Source organism: Plectropomus leopardus, chromosome 3, assembly GCF_026936395.1.
Source record: "Plectropomus leopardus strain MGB_pleo_1.0 chromosome 3, ASM2693639v1, whole genome shotgun sequence".
NCBI classification, from domain to species: domain Eukaryota; kingdom Metazoa; phylum Chordata; class Actinopteri; order Perciformes; family Serranidae; genus Plectropomus; species Plectropomus leopardus.
Window position 1 is genome coordinate 16,401,626 of NC_142178.1, and position 17,951 is coordinate 16,419,576.

A 17,951-nucleotide genomic window follows, 5' to 3' on the forward strand; every position below is an offset into this window, starting at 1 on the left:
ACGCCACGCAGAGAGAGGAGGGGGGGGGACAGAGGGCAGGGCAACAAAGGTCAAGGGCAGAGGTCACAGGAGAAGGGAGGGGCCAGGAGCAATGTAGGAAGGATCCAGGATGACACGACCACCCCCCAAAACCACAACCACAATGCAGCACCAAATTGCAGGAGGCAGGGAAGGGGGGGTCGAATGAAGAATTGAAAGAAAAACAAAACAAGGTGAAAATTAACAGCAGTGAACACTATGAATCAGATTACAAGAGAGCGGACTAAGAAAAAGAGGATCAAAAAAAGGATAAACATCAACTAAAAGAAAAAACAGAAAAGCTACTGCAGAGGGTAAAACAGCTTCTGCTTCTCAGAAAAGAAAACACACACAGAAAGTATTCAGGAAAGCAACAAAATAAACAGTATTTCACACAGCAGGTACATAGTGAAGCCAAGGACTAGTACAGGAGAAGTAAAGTAGTAGGGATGGACTCAGCACAGGCCTAACATAATGGAATTTAAACAGGAGAAAAACATCACATCCAACTGAAAATGAAATGCTGGGTTAAACCTGAGGGTTGGAGCACAGCACGTCTCGACTAAATACTCGACTTTTATGACTGTAGTTATTTGCATCTTAATATATTAAAAGTTAAAAATTCAACCTCAAATTTTTCTATAACCTGATCCTATAAAGGATTTGTGTATTAATGAAAAGAGGAAAGATATTAAAGGTCCAGTGTGTAGGATTTAGGGAAATATATTGTCAGAAATATAATATAATATTATATTATATAATGAAAGTATGCTTTCTTTAGTGCATAAGTAGCTGATAGTAGTTTGTAGTAGTTTGTTTCTCCTTCATGACAAGCAGTGAAGCAGTGTCAGAAAAACAGAGGGACTTTTTAAGATTAAACTCAGTAAACTCAGTAATTAAAGCCAGTAAAAATACTAAATAAAGCATTTAGTATTTTTACTGGCTTTAATTACTGAGTTTGTTTTGTTTTGGAAAGGAAGAGACCTCTGCAGGTAATTTGGCTCCCATTAAAAACCTCCAAAAACATCTGGATCTTAAGTTTTCAGAGATAAAAGGTGAGCACACATGAGCAGGTCCACAGCTAAAAGGCCTATCTCTGAGATGCTTAACAGCATCTTCAACACTGATTTGTAAGGTAAAACTGCTTTATTCAGTGTTTTTAGAGCTTTAACCCCCTTGTCTGTTTGCTTTGGGGAGGAAGAAATCTCTGTTGATAATTTGGCTCCTGGTAAAAAAAAACCTCCTAAAGAATTACCACTGGAGGAATTCTAACCGGGAGAGGTTTCAGTTGGTTGAAATCTGCAAACCTCACTGCAAGATGCCACTCAATCCCCGTAAATCTTACACACTGCTCCTTTAAATTATTCACATTACATCTGACATGCAGCTCTCCAACCCCAAAGTAGGCAATGGACAGCATAAGGATAGATAACTGGATGAATAATAACACAATATGAAACACTGAAAGTGGTTTTATATGGAAGATCAGTAGCAACTGGTGTTAGCAGAGGTACTATGTATCACTATGAAAAGCTTTAATGGTAAGTGTACTCGATCGCAATGACAGCAAGGGTGTAGGAGAATTGGTTTTTGGAACTAAACCACTATAGATAGGGCTGTACCTAGTGTCTTTTTGTTTTTAATTTCATTGAAGTTTTCAAATGAAGCTTAAATCGCTGCAGACATAAGAAAAAAAGCATCTTCAATTTCAATAAAGTGATTCAGCGGATTATCAGATTTCTTATTAAAATCAACTTTCTTTGATAAATTTAGCTCACCAGTTTCATCAACAGATATAAATGTAGGCAGCAGGCTAATCCAATTAGGGCATAGTATGATGATGAAATAATATTAGCACCCTTGAGCTTCCAACAACATCACGTTGTGACAGAAAAGGCAATAAATCAGAACACTTCAAATTAAATAATCTTTCTACAGTCCTTGTTGGTATGAAGGGGAAAACATCTTGATGGAGCCCAGAGGAAATCCAAGGCAGATACATAATATGATTTTTTTTTTTACTTGAGTAATTTCCTGTGATAGTGTTAGAGAACAAATAGACCGTTTTTTGAGCTGTGAGCTGGAGAGCAAACAATTTTTTGACCATAGTGAAAATGTTTCAAGAGGCAAATGATTAAGGCCGTATATCTAATTTTATAAAAACGTGCTGTGGATTTGGGAAACTATTACATGTATCTTTTTCAATCAATTTTGACTTTTGGACTTTACAGCACACTGTAGTTCTTGAAAATGTTTGGTTCACAAAAGTCGGAAACAGGCCTAAGCAGCGACCAGTGGAATCTATTTAAGTCATGTAGCCTAATCTTTATCTGCAACTTTTACTGCAGAAATACGAGGTTCAAACAGAATGAATAGACGTGCAAAAAGAACTGCTCAGGATTAAAAATGTGGATTAAGATTTTGAATGTCATCCATATGAATGAAGCCTGGAATTATTCAGTACAGCCCTAGCTACAGGTGAGGGGGACCCAAACAAGATTGAGAGGATTTGGGGAAAAAGACGTTGACAAAGCGGTTGCTTCTATTATTCCCTATAAAGTTACCAACGGAGGAGGAGAAGGGATTAAATAAAAAAGCTACAATAGCTTGCTGGCAAAAGAGCCGAAAAATAAATAAATAAATGGGAAAGCAGTGTGATAGATTATTTAGGGAACGCTCCATCCAGAGAGTGTAATGGGGTCTCAATCAATACTGGTTACTGTTTATAGTTATTTGGGGTCTTTTAAATGTTCACTATGATGCACTGTGGAAATATTGTTTTAACAAGGAGACTATAATGTTGTTTATGTTGTATTTTTTTGTATGTTGCAAATGTTGAATAGCTGTCTGTTTCCACTTAAAAAAGAAACAGAAAAAGATGCGCATCCATACAAGGGTCTTACGAGTGTCTATCTATCCCCTTTTCAGTTGGCACAAAACTGTGCACCACAGCAAACAGCTGTTTCAGAGTAGGGCAAGCACAGGCCAGTTAGTCTGCTGAGTCTAAACTGGTTAAACTGGTTAATAGTCTGTCCCTACTTCTCTCCGTTATCACCTGTGTTACTTTGGATGTTTTTATCATACATTGTTAGGGCAATAAAGACAAAAACAACTGACAAACATTCACACCATGTACAGATGAGAATGACGCCTTGCTGAGAAAGGCTTCCTTACACCTCTGTGTGAAAAACAAAGTGTGTATTTCTCTTTGTGTAAATGTCTTTCTGTGTTCACAGACAGTCAGATGGTGAGATGTAACAGCAGGAGAAAGAAAACACATTGTTCTTCCCCCATACTATTGCTCTGTATGTACTTTTATATGCTACAGGGGGTGGACATTGTGACACAAACATCTGGACAATATAATACAATCCACAACAACACACACATAAAGACTTCAGATTCAATTATTACCACAAGGAAAAATCAAACTCTAACTGTGTACTACAATAAAAATACTATCACCTGTGGGGCTATGCCTTAATGCTGATATACACTGTGGTTTTGGGCTGTCTCAGATGAAAGATGACCAACGTGAAAGAAACGTGGTGAAATTTACGTCACACAGTTTTAGAGGTTCAAGGATGGCTGTTGTCACTGTCTTGCTATCAAAGACAGCCTGGGATAACTAAAGTACAATTTATCATAATGCGCAATTATTTTCCATGTGCAATTGGTGTATATATTTTTTTCACTGTTGAGTTTTGCATCTTCTTTTCTTACTTTTTATACTGTTCTTTTGCACCATTTCTATTTCTGTTTTTGCTCAATTCCTATTTCTATTTCTAGTTTTGCGTCTTATTTTTTACTATATATATTTTTTTTTTCTCATATTCTTTTGCTGCTGTAACAATGCAAATTATTATTAAAGGATTATCTTATAAACAGCTTTAGAAATTTTGGAAATTTGGGATGAGCATGGCACTGTGACCGCTGTTACAACTTAAATCTACTGACCAACCAACAGAAATGCAGCATGAAATGACGCGCTGATCAATACAACACCGCTACATGCTAGTAAATGCTAATAAATGCCTACTTTGAGCTCTCATTGCAAAACTGGCATGCCAAGTTGGCCTCTTTTTCCCAGCCAAGACCACATCTACATCATTCTCCTCCTCTTCCTCTTCTTCAGACTTTTTCTGATACACATAAGCTACTCTTGCTAGGGCTAATTCATGTTTGGTTACATTTTTTTTCTACCACTGAAGCAGCGTCTGGATGATGCACGCTGATGCCATTTTGTTCTTGTATATTGACATTGATGGACGTACGTCATATGGCATTGTCATCATACAGTCTGCTTACAGTTCATTAGATCCATGTCACACAGTGCAGCTTGCACTAAACTTATAAGATTGCTAAAATCTCAGTCTGTAGGAGGCTTAAGATTATACTGTAAATATATTATACAGGTGTTCATGTTATTTTGTCCACCCCCCCACTTCCCGTATGTTATTAAGCGAACACGTGATTTTTTAATAAAAACTAAAAAATAATCATGGTAGTAAAAGAACACATTTCAAAATGAAAAACAGACAATAAATAAAACTAACTAATGATCACCATGGCAACCTGAGAGGAATCACTGTACCCATCACGCCACAGTACGAGTCATGCTGAGTCCCCGGTTACCTTGGCAACCCCAATCCTTTAACACAACAATGGCCACATGGGCTGTGTGTGATGCTGCAGGTTTGTATATAAGCACTTGTGGCTGTGTGTGTGCGTGTGTCTGTGTGTGTCTGTGTGTGTCTGTGTGTGTCTGTGTGTGTCTGTGTGTGTCTGTGCGCGCACGTATGCTTTACCTCTTGGGCCTTTCATTGAGGCTGGTGCTTCTGGCACGAAATGAACTTTGCTCATGTCCATCATCAAATGGCAGCAGGGCATTGGATCGCAAACCCTGAAAACAGAGCCAAAATGTGTAATGTGAAGATATAGAGATGAAAAACTGAAATGTAGTTTAAGTCGGTGCAGAGCCTGCAGCAATTCCAAAACAGTGTCAAAAGATAAAAGATAAGGCACATACAATTTGCAATTTATATCATTATATAAACCATATTTACTGTAATGGTGTAGTATCACATGTCTTCAGTTTGTATTCTGTGTGAATGATGTGATTTAGGAGGAAAGAAATAGTTTGACATTTTAGGAAACGCATTTATTCATTTTCTTGCAAACAGTCAGATGAGAAGACTGATACCACTCTAATGTCTGTCAGTCAAATATGAAGCTATGGCCAGCATTGTATGCCATGCTGAACAAAGCCAATAATCAACATTAACAATAATTGTGAATCTTTGCGACCATAAGAGGTCATTGAGACACAGTCATAAATGTACACACAAAATATTAGACTGGGGAGGAAACAACCCAGCTTTGTCCAAAAGTATCCTACCATCTAAAGCTCCCTGATTATTTTGTTTGTGTAATTTGCACAAAAACTTAGGTAAAAAATGCAGTGGTTTTATTGGCTGTTATGTACCAGATTTTCAGCCAGGCACAGGGACTTTTTTTCTCTGCTGGTTGCCTGGCAACTTCTCTTTCACAAGACTTAATGGTCAAGGCTTTATCCTAAGCTAAGATAACTCTCTGATGGTTGTCACGTCATATTTAACACACAGGCAAGGTTATGACTTTAAAATCTAACTCTCTGCAAGCACTGAAATAAAGCATATTTCCCAAAATGTCAAACTGATTATTGAAAGCAGCAATATATAGGATTTAGTCTGGTTATAATTCACAAGAGTTGATGCCAACACTGCTCATCGCCACAATTGCAACATCAAATATGCATGTACGGGCAAGAACACGAGCAATCTTTCCAAACATCCAGCAAAAGTGCATCACATACGGGCAGAGAAATGCACCATTTACGACAGCCTGACTCATTGTTATTGTTATATACTATACTTATAAAACATAAAATAACCCCCCCCACACACACACACACACACACACACACACACAAAGAACCAACAATAAGAGCACAATTTCAATTTTGGATCGATAAGCAGTATCAGTACGAGTAGTAGTTCCATTAAAATATTAACAATACCTATCTGTGTTGATGCATACAAAAGAAAATATTTCCTAAATTGTTAATTTTTCCTTTACAAATGTGAAAGCACAAGGATGATCTGAGAGCACAAAGACATTGATTTCCATGTGGGAGTTAAGCTCTTTTACTTTCTGTCGGTATTTCATTGTTTCTCTTCTCTTTTAGTAAGTACTTCCATGTGTGTGATGTTATATTTAAAAATGGAAATTGCAAGTCTAAGTAAATCAGTAAAGGTAGTGAGTCAAACCAGCACACACCTTTGTGATGTACTGAACAAAGTCCTTGCGAAAGGGGAGTCTGCAGCGAATAAACCACATGGCGATCACATGGTGGGCCAGAGACACAATGTACTGGTTGAACCTGATAGGAAAGGAAGAAACAAACAGATCAGAGTGTGTCTGTGCAGCAGGGAACAACCTTGTGTTTGTGTGAATGTGAGCACTTACTTGGAGGGGTTAGTGTAGGGTAGAGAGATGGCAAACACGCTGACATACTGCTCAGCTACAAAGTTGGCATAGAGATGCGGCAAGCGCACCAGAGCTATGACACAAAGCAGGAGAAAGAGCACATCAACCAAATACTTTCTTCACAGAAACATTGGATGTGACTAACTGGCCTTGAAAACTCAACAAAAGTAAATTAACTTTTAAAGAAAAGAACTGAGCAAGTTTTCAGAAAAGCTTCTGTTGCTCACTGGAGAGGAACTCAAGCATTGGAGATGCCATGGCAACAGTTGCAGAGATGTGAGTGAGCTTGACGATAAGAGCGGGCAGGAGCTTGATCATTATGTCAGGCATCTCCACCGTGCACATTGTGAGAGCCACCACACATTGCTTGGCACAGCGGTAAATGAGGCCAGTCTCCAGGCACTGAACCAGTTCTCTCTGTAGAGGGGAGAGGACACCAATTAACATTGTTCCATCATGGAAACACATTGCCTCCATGTATGTATGTGTGCGGAGGGGCTGGTGAATCTGTGTGGTATACAAACACCAGCCATAATGGGACGCTGCATGTGGACCTTCTGGCAGTCAGTAAACCCAACGTGCAACCTTCCTAGAAACCTCTTGATGATTTAAACTATTACTTTGTTTTTGTTCGTACCTGTCTCGACTGCTCCAGGTAGTTATGGTAGGAGGTGATTGCTGTGAGGACAGGAACCACCGCCAACTGAACATCAGTGCGAGAAAACCCCTCTGGGGTCTTCTTCAAGCGCTCAGAGATCAGTCGATCCGTCACCTACGAGCACATGGACAAAGAAATGAGCAACATATAGTGACATTTGGTCATGTGTACGTGAGCAAATTCACATATGTACAGACTTTGTATGCATGTGTCTCTATTTTCAGTACCATGCAGCAGAGTGTAGAACAGAGCTGGTCCAAGCTGCATGGTGATGTGAGCAGCAGCACTTTGTACTGCAGCGTCCACGGCAGCTTGTCAAGAACCAGCTTCAGCACCTTCCAATCTGTCTCCTACAAGAGAAAAATAAACTGTGTCTGATATCTTAAAAGACAGGAGGGAAATCACTGTGATCATCTGTTATAAGTCTCTTTATGCTGAGTCATTTGCTTCAAAGGGTGATAAACCCTGGAGCTTTAGCGATAACCAGTTATTTACTCCAAAAGAACTAGCAAACACAGCTTTGACGCAGATGCATTTCATGCATCCCACTTATCTGTGAGGTGGATACAATTATTCTGTGCGTACCATCTTCAGGCACTGCAGGAGGACACAGAAGGCCGGTGCATAGGGAAGGTAGGCTGAGCGTATTGAGGCTGTTGAAGCGGAAGGAGCAGCAGCAGGAGCAGGGCTGCCAGCAGGAGGAGACGTTGACCCTGCAGGTTTCTTTTCACTGACACGCTTCTCTGGCTCTCTGAAACAACAAGGGAAACAATTAACAATCCTGTTAATATTTAGTTCATTGGTTTATTTTAAGCAACACATGAGCAGATAAGAGGTGTGTGTGTGTGTGTGTGTGTGTGTGTGTGTGTGTGTGTGTGTGTGTGTGTGTCTTCACCCTGTGTCACAGTAGCAGTAAGGGCTGAACCTGATGGCCCCATCTTTGTTAGGGACTCCAAGACGGTGAAGAGAGTCCGCTCGCATCATCAGAAAGAAGTCAAACACCTGAAGGAGGGAATTAAAGTTTTACAAAAAATAAGTCAGCATGCATATACGTTAGAAATGGAGTTATATGCATAGTAAATAAATGAATCCCCGCTACCTGTAGTCTAATACTGGAAGCGATAGCTGAGCAGTACTTGTTCTTGTAGTGAAGCTGCAGGTGGCTGATAAGCAACTCATACACGCGACTGGCGTGACTGGCTGGTAGGCTGTAGAGTTTACTCTGGCAGGAGAGAAAAAAATGAAGGTGAATCACCAGACTCATTACATTTCTCCTAGATTCACAAAAAACACATTAGGGTTTTTTCTTTTAACTGCAAAATAGGGAAAAAAATGTTTTTAGCACAATTTCTTTTGTCCCTTAGGTTAAGAGATAAAACTTAAGAGAAGTTAATACTTATCAATAATTAATATATTTATTCTCTGTTAAAGAAACCTTAAAGGACATCAGATTGCTATCAGGCAGACTGCACTAATATTTGTAAACATGCTTATCTTAAGTCGCTGAAAAAATCTTTTTGTTCTTTTGGATTTAAGAAGTTTGTAAATATCAAAACAAATTACGTTGGCAAGACATCATAACAATATTGAGTATTCAAATTTCAAAGTGCATCTTTTCTGAAATAGCGTTTAACATTAATTTTAGTGAATTCAGTCCTCATGAGTATACCTGCAGGATTTCCAGCAGGCCCAGTATAGCAGTCCTGACGTCCTCCATAGGAGACTCTGCTGTGGGGTCTCTCTCAGAAACCTCCAGGGGCCCTGAGCACACCAAAGAGCGACTGGCCACCTACACAGAGAGAAAAACACTGAAATGTTCTCATGATGGCTGTAATGGGCAGAACTGAATTACTTTATGAGGGTTTAAGTGAGACAACATGAACATCTACGTGTGTGTGTGTGTGTGTGTGTGTGTGTGTGTGTGTGTGTGTGTGTACCCGTTCAATGATGTCAAGCAGGCTGGTAAAGTGGTGTGTGTTGCAGCCCTCAGCAAGGTCCACCAATAACTGGGTGGCCTGTTTTCGGACGGCCAGGTCCCGATCTTCAGCTATCCCACTGAGCTGCGGGATCACCACCATTTCAATCAACTCATCCTGGAACAAGTTAAAGAAGAAAATAAGGGAGAACGAGTTTTACTTTGTGAATTTTAATACATCTGAGAAAACAAACATCAAAGCTTAAATACCAATGTGACAGTGAACTTGACAGTAGGGATGCAAATGTGTGTGTGCATGTGTAAGTGTGCAGACCTCGTAAAGCTGTCGATTGGTACTGAGAACGAAGGACAGGATATGAAGCACTTTGATCCTTATCATGCTGCGAGTCTCATTCCTGTAAGAGAGACGGTAAGATAACAGAGCGGGACAGCAGAGATGCAAGACAGGGATCACAGCGATGATTAACAAAGACAAATAAAATTCCAAAATATCATTACCATCATCTTCATGTGCATCCTTACCTGAAGAATTTCTCCATGAGGCGGTGAAGGCTCTGAATCCAGCCGTCCTTGGCTGGCTGGATGGACTGAGCCCTGTACGAGATGAGGGTCAGCACTGAAGCATCCTGTCATACACACAAGATTATGATTAGAAAGTAACAGCAGTACAAAAGAGGACCAGATGAGAACAGAATGATACCAAAGGGATGGACACTCAAAAGCACTTACGGGTCTCTTGTCAGCACATTTCTCAACCAGACTGAAAAACTTCTCCGTGGAGCCGTGGTAACCGTTCTGCTCGTACAGCTCCTCTACTGTGGTCAACAGCTCATACACAATGGCCTTCAACTCTGCACTGCCTATTGTCTGTGAAGACAGATGAGACTTGGTTAATAAACAAAACAAACAAACTGTTTTTTTAATCTGTGCACATGTGCAGTACACGTGTGTGTACCTGGATCTGCTGCAGCAGACGCTCAATGATTCCCAGCAGGATGTCCCAGGTGACCACCTGCAGCTCTTTGCCGTACTTCTTAATCAGTCTGGTGATAGAGAGGACGATTTCATAGGACACCACCTCATTGGCACACGACATGGCCTGAGTGGCAGAGGTCAGACAACAACCGTTATCACAACTGAATTATTACATTCATGGTAGAGTCTTGTTTTTTCAGACTACCATCTATTTAGTAATTTCTCATATATCTTTTACTCATTATTGCACAAAAACTAATAAAGTCACACTGGATAAACTATAGTATACATATATTCACTGATAATGTTAAAGGCAAAACAATTGGTCAATCAATCAATAAGTCAAAGAATTGGAACAATTATGGCAACTGGTTAAGTCATATTTGAAGCTTTCACTTATTTGGCTTCAATTGCTGGGATATTTTTCAGATGCTCTTCGGAGTTTAGACGTTTCTAATGTTTTACCTTTGGCTTCAAACATTCTAATGTGCATTTTTTCCTCTCTTGCAACATTTAGTAGCCCAAATGATTCATAGATTAAACAAAAAAAATATAATGAAAATAATCATTAGTTGCTTCTAGAGCTGGGCAATATATCAATATTATATTGATATTGCGCTCCGAGACCAGATATTGTCTCGGGTTTTCGGTATCTTAAGTGTTGTGTTTTCCTGGTTTGAAAGGCTGAATTTCAGTTAAGTGATTTGATTTCATAAAAATTACCAGACTGTTATAGCTATTCTTTTCTTTGCCTTTACCCATGTAGTCATTATATCCACATTACTGATAAATGTTTATCAGTCTCATTGTGTAAATATTTTGTGAAAGCACCAATAGTCAATACTGGAATATCTTCGCAATATCAAAAGTATTTGGTTAAAAATATTGTGGTATTTGATTTTCTCCACATCACCCAGCCCTCTTAGCAGCCCAAGACAGAATGCGAACATGTTCATGAGAGCAAAAATGTTTTCCCTGACTTTTTTTGGTCAAGTATGCATTAGTTTTCTTTCATGTTATTTAAGACATAGGATTATTTTGGCTAAAATTGGATAATCAGACCTTAAATTTTACTATCAGCACATGCCTACAGGGAATGAATGCATAGATGTGTGTGTGTGTGTGTGTGTGTGTGTGTGTGTGTGTGTGTGTGTGCGTGTGTTACCTTATAGAAAGATGGTAGAACCAGTGTGGGTGTGTTTTTGAGGGCGGGGAGTCTGTGTGCGCCCCAGAGTGCCATCCCAACAAAGAATACAGCTCCTCTCAACAGTGGTGCGTCCTCCATGTACACTCTGGTGGAAGTTGTAGGCAGTTAGAGAGACGGACATATCAGGAGAACCATCACAGTAATAGGAGATAATGGATGATGCACATCAGGCTAAAAAATACGCTTAAACGGCTTAATACCTCTCCTCCATTATGCGGCACATGGTGTAAATGGCACTGTGGCCGAGGTGAGTCCCCAACACCTTCCTCATCAACTGCAGAGGCACAGAGGAACACAACAAGGTGGAAAAAACAAACAACACAGGAGAGATCACCACAGGATGTGGTAATGAATCATGCCCTTTCACACCTGAGCCTTCAAATGAAAGAAAAAATGTGTGTGTAAATATGTGTGTGTGTGTGTGTGTGTGTGTGTGTGTGTGTGTGTGTTCTCTCACCTTCCAGCAGGATTCACAAAACTCCTTGACGTTGACTGTACGACAGAGTGTGATGATGAAGACGGTGAGAGAGTCTGAGGGCAGGCAGTTGTAACACACCACTGCATCCAGTACTTGTAGTGCCACCTGAACACGTCATACACACAGAACACACACACAAGTAGTGCATCAGCATCAAACACATCCGCAAAGGCCTGCAGGCCAACTTTAGCTGAGACAAGTGTTAAACACAAACGAACTACTTTAATTTTTTACACAGTGCTTTGAGGAAGAAACAATACAAAGTTGTAACAACTCTGTGGTTCATAATTTCAACAGTTGTAGGATTTGTTAGATTGGCAGTGTTGGATATGTAGTTAATAAGTACTGATGATGTTTCAATGAGCTGTTTGTTTACAATAAAAACAGAAAGTGCAGCTTATTACAAACAAGCCTCTAATGCTTACCTTTACAAAAAACCTTTCCTATTTTCCCTTTTATATTATATTTATATTAGGGATGCACAATTATATTGGCATGCCATCACTATCGGCAGATATTGTCTTTAAAATGAATCATGTCAGTCAACATGGTAGTTGCTACAGAAGAGACTTGATGATCACTAAAATTAGGTGAGGATAAAGGTGGATATATATCAATATTGGTATCAGTTATCAACCAAATGGCTTGTTTTTATATCGGCATATCGGATATCAGCAAAAAAAGTAATAATGTGCATCCCTTAATCTGTGTAGTTGTCAAATGCAAGTTTCTGTTCTCATACCACATGGCTAAATGTTTAAGAAACAATTCAAATCTGTTCTCTGATCTTGAGAACTTTTGCATTCAGCGTGTTTCAAAACCTGCAGAGGATTGCACATGAGCAACACAGGCACACTACTCACTTTAAAGAATCCGAAAAATAATTGCTGAAACAAGATGTCTTCCCTGTGTGCCTCAGTTTGGTATGGCGACATGGTTTGTAGAAATACATGCTGGACAAACACAGTATTCATGCGGCCACTCAAGTCAAGTCAAATGAAGTGTTTGATTTCTGGTCCTTTATCATCAACTCCAACATCAAATGTTTTATTTCTGCTGATGGTCAAAAAAACAGCTATTAACCCACTGCTTAAGATTTACCTGATTCCCTGTATATAATGGTTTTGGAACAGTGATTTTACATATTTGATGAAAATCTGAAAAGTTCTCACTTAATCTGATGGACCTGAGAGCCTCTTAATCACAGAATTTCTTCCCTGGCTCAGTGATGTGTAACAGTCAGTTCATGCACAGTTAAATCGATACTTCAATTAGGCTATTTAATTGGACTACTGTCCTTGTCCTGGTATACAAACACATTAGGAGCAGGGAAAGTCGGCACATAATGTTGAATGCTAACAAGCAGTTTAATCCAAGAATGTGCCGACTGTTTTCATTTCGCAAAAGAAAACATGTTACACTACAGCAGTAGTTGCTTCAGTTTAGCAGTTTAGCAGTAAAGTGAAGGGAAAAAAAAAACCTACCTCAATATCTGTTGAAGATGTTGTTCTATTGCACAGAAGACAGATTTTTCTACAGAGGAGCACAACAGAATTAGCAAATAATGCATGTTATCATTTCAAAAAATATCAACCAAAAAAAATGCACAGAAGATGTATATTTGTCTGTAACTCTGACTTACTGGACCATGATGGAGACATTTTGGTCCAGGTAGCAGCTGTTGAACTTAACCAGATTTACAAGAACATGGAGAAAGTCGGAGGTGAGACCTATGTCCATCCACAGGAGGACAAAGCGTGCTGGGGAAGAGGAGAAAACAGAAAACAATATTACCAGTGAATGTTTTAAGAAGTTACAATTATAAACATTACTACAAATGTGGTTTATATTAGGTTAAACAAACAAGTATGTAACCTCTTACAACCCATTGTTTTCACAGCATTTGCAAGTCAGTTTTAAGTCAGTTTTTATTCTGTTTCACATCACTGCAAACTAACTTTTCAATACAGAATCCAAAGAGGATTATGCTTGTGAACCAGACAATGACCCAGTGTAACTTTTGAAGAGATCCAACATTTTTCGGCAAAATTTTACCTATGTCCTCTTCCAGGTAAGTGATGTCTTTCCCATTCTCAGTTAAGGCCTTGAAGACTTCCAGCCTGTCAGAGAGATCCTCGTTGCATGGTTGGTAGTCTCTGATCACCTTGAAAAAGTAGGCTCTGAGCGGGCCGAGCCGCTCGCCCTTCACATAAACAGTGAGCATGACTTTATAAAATGACATTTATATACATTTATATTGTATGTGTGTGTTGTGTCTGTTTACCTGTCCCTGTATAATGGCCCTCAGCAGCTGCAGGACAGCATGTCTGGCCTCAGGCGGCTGCTCTGGTGTCAGCATGTCCTCCACAGCTTTCCATACAGCCTCCACTGCATGCTAAAAAATACACAGATTTTAGCAAATGCAGATGATAATATGGACCGCTGTATCAAAAAAATCCAGCAGCAGACTCACCTCCTCAAATTTTTTCGTTTTGGCGAGATCGCAGACATGGTTCATCATGCGAACACGGTTGCTCAGACCGCAGTCCGGGTGAAGCTCCTGACAAAAAAAAAAGGGAAGAGTGACAAGATGCAAAACATGATGGGAAAATAATGAAAAGCATGGTAAGTCTGTGTGTATGAGCATACCTTGATGATGTCAGTCGTAATGATAAACTCAGACGGTCTCGTCTCACTTTGTTTGCTTGGAGGCCGCGGGGGTCCCAGCCCAAAGATCCCCTTCACCTTGTCCTTGAGACTCTCCTTGCTCGGTTGTTTATTCATGGCCACAACCTGGAAGAGTGACAGATTACACAAACTGGGACTGATGGCCGCCCGGAGAAAGAGTTTCGCGAATATTATTTACGAAATTTTCTGCACCATGCAAAACTGTCACAATGCAAAAGCCAATTCTTAAAGGTGACATAAAGCACCTGATTTATCTAAATATGACTTTATGTGGCTTTCCAGCTAGTAATTAGGCAACATTCACATTAAGGGCTAAACAGACACTAACAGAGATCCAAAGACAAGTGTGCAGCTATTTTTGGAGCAATGTGCGATTGTATTCGGGAAAATGCGCTGTCGTAAACTGACTTTCGGTGCAATGGGACATTTTTCAGACTATTGAGGCTTCTGGATTATGAGCTGTCAGAAAAAAAGAGAACTTCAGTAATGAGCCCTAAAATACAGAAGTCAATGGTTTTTTTAATGGGTTTTTGGTTAGAAGCCTGAAATAAGGTCTGTGGTTAATACAAGCTGAAGAGCCTTTCTTTTGTTCAACGACAATAACATTCATCAGTGAACACCCCACTGTGAACTTTGAAGGTTTTATGTGTCTTAAAAAAAAGGCGACTGCTAACAAGAGGCTACATGAGACTACAGAGCGTCATCATGCTGAACAAGACTTTACAGTCACACTGTGGTGATAAAACCTGAAGTTTCCATCAGAACGCACTATGTAGTGCACTATATCCGTGATAGGGAACGGTTTCGAACACAGCTCATATATGTATGTGGCAGCCTCTTTTGTCTAAGACAAATTTCCCTGTGGATGAATAAAGTAGCTAAGATAGAGTAAAATGCCCCCAGACCTTAAATTTCCCTCCTAACCAATATTTGAACTAAATCTACTCTCAACACATGTATTGAATAGTTTGAGTGAATTGTGACATTTACTTTGAATTCTAGAGTTTAATTCCACCCCAACTGTCGCAGGGCAAACTGATCTCATTTTTTAAGAAAGAGTGAAAAATAGTGATCTATGTATTTATGTCGAGTTGTAAATAAAAAGCTTTGATACATATGTATGATATTGGAAGATTTGTGGGGAGAGTCATTCAATTTATTTTGAAAGACAAATCCTCTGGGCGAGAAATATGGAAAGGGGGTGCAAAATCCCAGAGACATCCTGCCTCAAAATATTATTTAGTTACAATATCTGATATATAGTCATATATAACTTAATATAGCTCATAATTACATATATTTGGAGCAATTTGCTCGCTAATTACAATCAGCCAAGACTTTACCAGCTCAATAGAGGAAGACAAAAACAACAAAACAAAAACAATTAGCCTGAAAGAAACTCTATAATGCTTCAATGATATAGGAGTCGACTGATATTGTCTTTTCAGGGCCAATACCGAGACAAATTATTAATATTTAATGATTAATATTTAAGACTAATAACTGATGCATTTACAATAAAAACAGATATATTTCTATTGAAATTTTGAGTTTGGAATATCACAAACTCCAACAAAAAAACTTTGTTTAAATGCCTTTCGCAAATGTTTAATCAAAACTGAAACTTTTAACATCATATATCGCAAGTTCCCTGCAACGTTTTTTTTTTAATATAAAGTTCAGTGAAAAGAGAAAAGAGAGAAAAAAAAAAGAATTTGGAGGAATAATAAAAATAGCTCCCTGGAGTTTTAAAAAGTAAAAGTTTCTCCCATGCTGATAGTTTTTTGCAGGCTGCCTTCTCTGGTGTTGGCTGAGAGTAATACACACAGTTTTTCAAATCTGTTGACTCCTCGTTAGAAAGGTCGTGAGGAGCTTTACAATATTTTCATTTTTGTGCTTTAACAACAAAATCAGCTACTCTGCCAGTTTATTTCTGCCAGCAGTATGTTGATTTATGCATCATCCTCCTGCACATGGTGAAATCATGATATCCAAATATTTCTTAAGTTTACAGTAAATTCACTTTTTTTCCCTCAAAATGATTCTCCCTCCATGTTACCCATCTTGAGTCTGTAAAGGTGGTGGCAGCAATACACTTCCTTTAAATCAGCAACAACAAACTTTAATCACACTATGCATAGCCCCATTGTGCACACGGGTAAACGTTTTTATGTAAACTGGATGCTAACCAGCAGTGGCGTTTGCAGTCCCGGCCTGTAAATAAGTAAACCCAGGGGGCAGTTTTTGGAGAATCTGCTGTCATGTGGACTTGACAGAGAGAAAGACAGAGGGGAGGGGAGGTGAGCAGACAGACAACGACTGTTCTGTTTCAGTCCAACAACAACAACCACATCGGTGCAAGGTAGCCTCCGGCCAGAGCAGACTATATCCGTGGACACTTTACACCATAAACCCGGTATAATCAGGAGAAACGCACAATAGCGCTACCGAACCGTTAGCTAACGTTACACGTTACAATCCCTGTCATGAGCTAGCATTCCTCTGAGGCATTCAAGGTCCGGCAACTCAAAAACAACTCCCCCCTCCCCCTCTCCTCTCACCTTAATGGAGAAAAATCGCTCTCAGTTTCATTCAGTCGCAGCCAGATTCGTCCGTATGCAGCCAACAGAGCCGTCTGCGTCCGTGCATTGATACAAGTCTGTATTTGCTGCTGAAAGCTTGTTCACGGTCCAGGCTCAGAGCTCCACTCCTCAACCGGATGTCACACTAATGCTGTGACAGGGGCACTTCCTACAAAAACACGTTTACTGCCCTCGCTGATGGGAAATGTAGTTCCGAGCAAGCTAAATCCAAACTATGCTAAAAGCCCTGTTGTTAGGGGTTTAACGTTTTAAATACGGCACATGGAGAGATAAACATCTACACAAAAGTTAGCGACGGTTATTTTTTTAACCAAAGGCCTCATAGAGCTGTGCAACAGTCGAGTAGTAGTGATACAAGTTACAAAAACTGAAACTGTTACCTCACAGTTACGCTAACTACCTGCTAGCTAAACATGCTAACAATGCTGAAGTTGGTTCCTCGTTGATTCAGAAGCTGCACTTTCACCAGCCTGCCTTTGAGCGGAGCTTTTGGACAATAAGTGCTTTGAACTTTATTGCCCTGACGCACTGACCTTTCTTGTGTTAGTGGGTTACATTGTCAATATTATCCATAACAAGATGCATTAAAGTGCCGCTATGAAATCAGTGGGGATAAAAAAAAAATTGGTTGGTAAGAAACAGAAAGCAACAAAAATTGTACCTTGTTTTCTGTACCTTATAACTACCTCGTTAGTGTAAACATGACATATAAATACACCTGTTATTTTGATAGTGAGAAAGAGACAAGACCATGATGTGCATTGTTTATCAAATTATTATTATTATTATTATTAAATATGATATGATTGTGGGCCTTGATAGTCATATTAAAATTAGGAATGCATGATAATGGAAATTTT

General features: G+C 39.5%; 1 protein-coding gene across 5 annotated transcripts in view; it reads right to left on the bottom strand.

Annotated features, from left to right (window-relative positions):
- tsc2 (TSC complex subunit 2) overlaps positions 1-17,951 on the bottom strand; it is a 35,130-nt gene that overhangs the window by 15,962 nt on the left and 1,217 nt on the right. The window contains exons 1-25 of one of the 5 annotated variants that reach the window (XM_088075731.1): positions 17,050-17,387; positions 14,450-14,593; positions 14,274-14,360; positions 14,085-14,195; positions 13,856-14,003; positions 13,443-13,560; positions 13,285-13,333; positions 11,780-11,905; positions 11,523-11,596; positions 11,281-11,407; positions 10,096-10,239; positions 9,870-10,007; positions 9,663-9,766; positions 9,454-9,535; positions 9,142-9,297; positions 8,874-8,993; positions 8,304-8,426; positions 8,100-8,206; positions 7,790-7,955; positions 7,432-7,554; positions 7,184-7,318; positions 6,774-6,963; positions 6,526-6,619; positions 6,337-6,439; positions 4,827-4,921 (exon numbers count right to left, since the gene is read on the bottom strand). In XM_088075731.1, coding sequence (XP_087931857.1) covers positions 4,827-4,921; positions 6,337-6,439; positions 6,526-6,619; positions 6,774-6,963; positions 7,184-7,318; positions 7,432-7,554; positions 7,790-7,955; positions 8,100-8,206; positions 8,304-8,426; positions 8,874-8,993; positions 9,142-9,297; positions 9,454-9,535; positions 9,663-9,766; positions 9,870-10,007; positions 10,096-10,239; positions 11,281-11,407; positions 11,523-11,596; positions 11,780-11,905; positions 13,285-13,333; positions 13,443-13,560; positions 13,856-14,003; positions 14,085-14,195; positions 14,274-14,360; positions 14,450-14,584 — 2,855 coding nt within the window. In that variant the 5' untranslated portion in view covers positions 14,585-14,593; positions 17,050-17,387. Of the gene's footprint in view, positions 1-4,826; positions 4,922-6,336; positions 6,440-6,525; positions 6,620-6,773; positions 6,964-7,183; positions 7,319-7,431; positions 7,555-7,789; positions 7,956-8,099; positions 8,207-8,303; positions 8,427-8,873; positions 8,994-9,141; positions 9,298-9,453; positions 9,536-9,662; positions 9,767-9,869; positions 10,008-10,095; positions 10,240-11,280; positions 11,408-11,522; positions 11,597-11,779; positions 11,906-13,284; positions 13,334-13,442; positions 13,561-13,855; positions 14,004-14,084; positions 14,196-14,273; positions 14,361-14,449; positions 14,594-16,677; positions 16,801-17,049; positions 17,388-17,951 lie in introns of those variants that run through there. The other 4 variants (XM_088075733.1, XM_042484663.2, XM_088075734.1 and 1 more) reach the window with 4 other exon arrangements.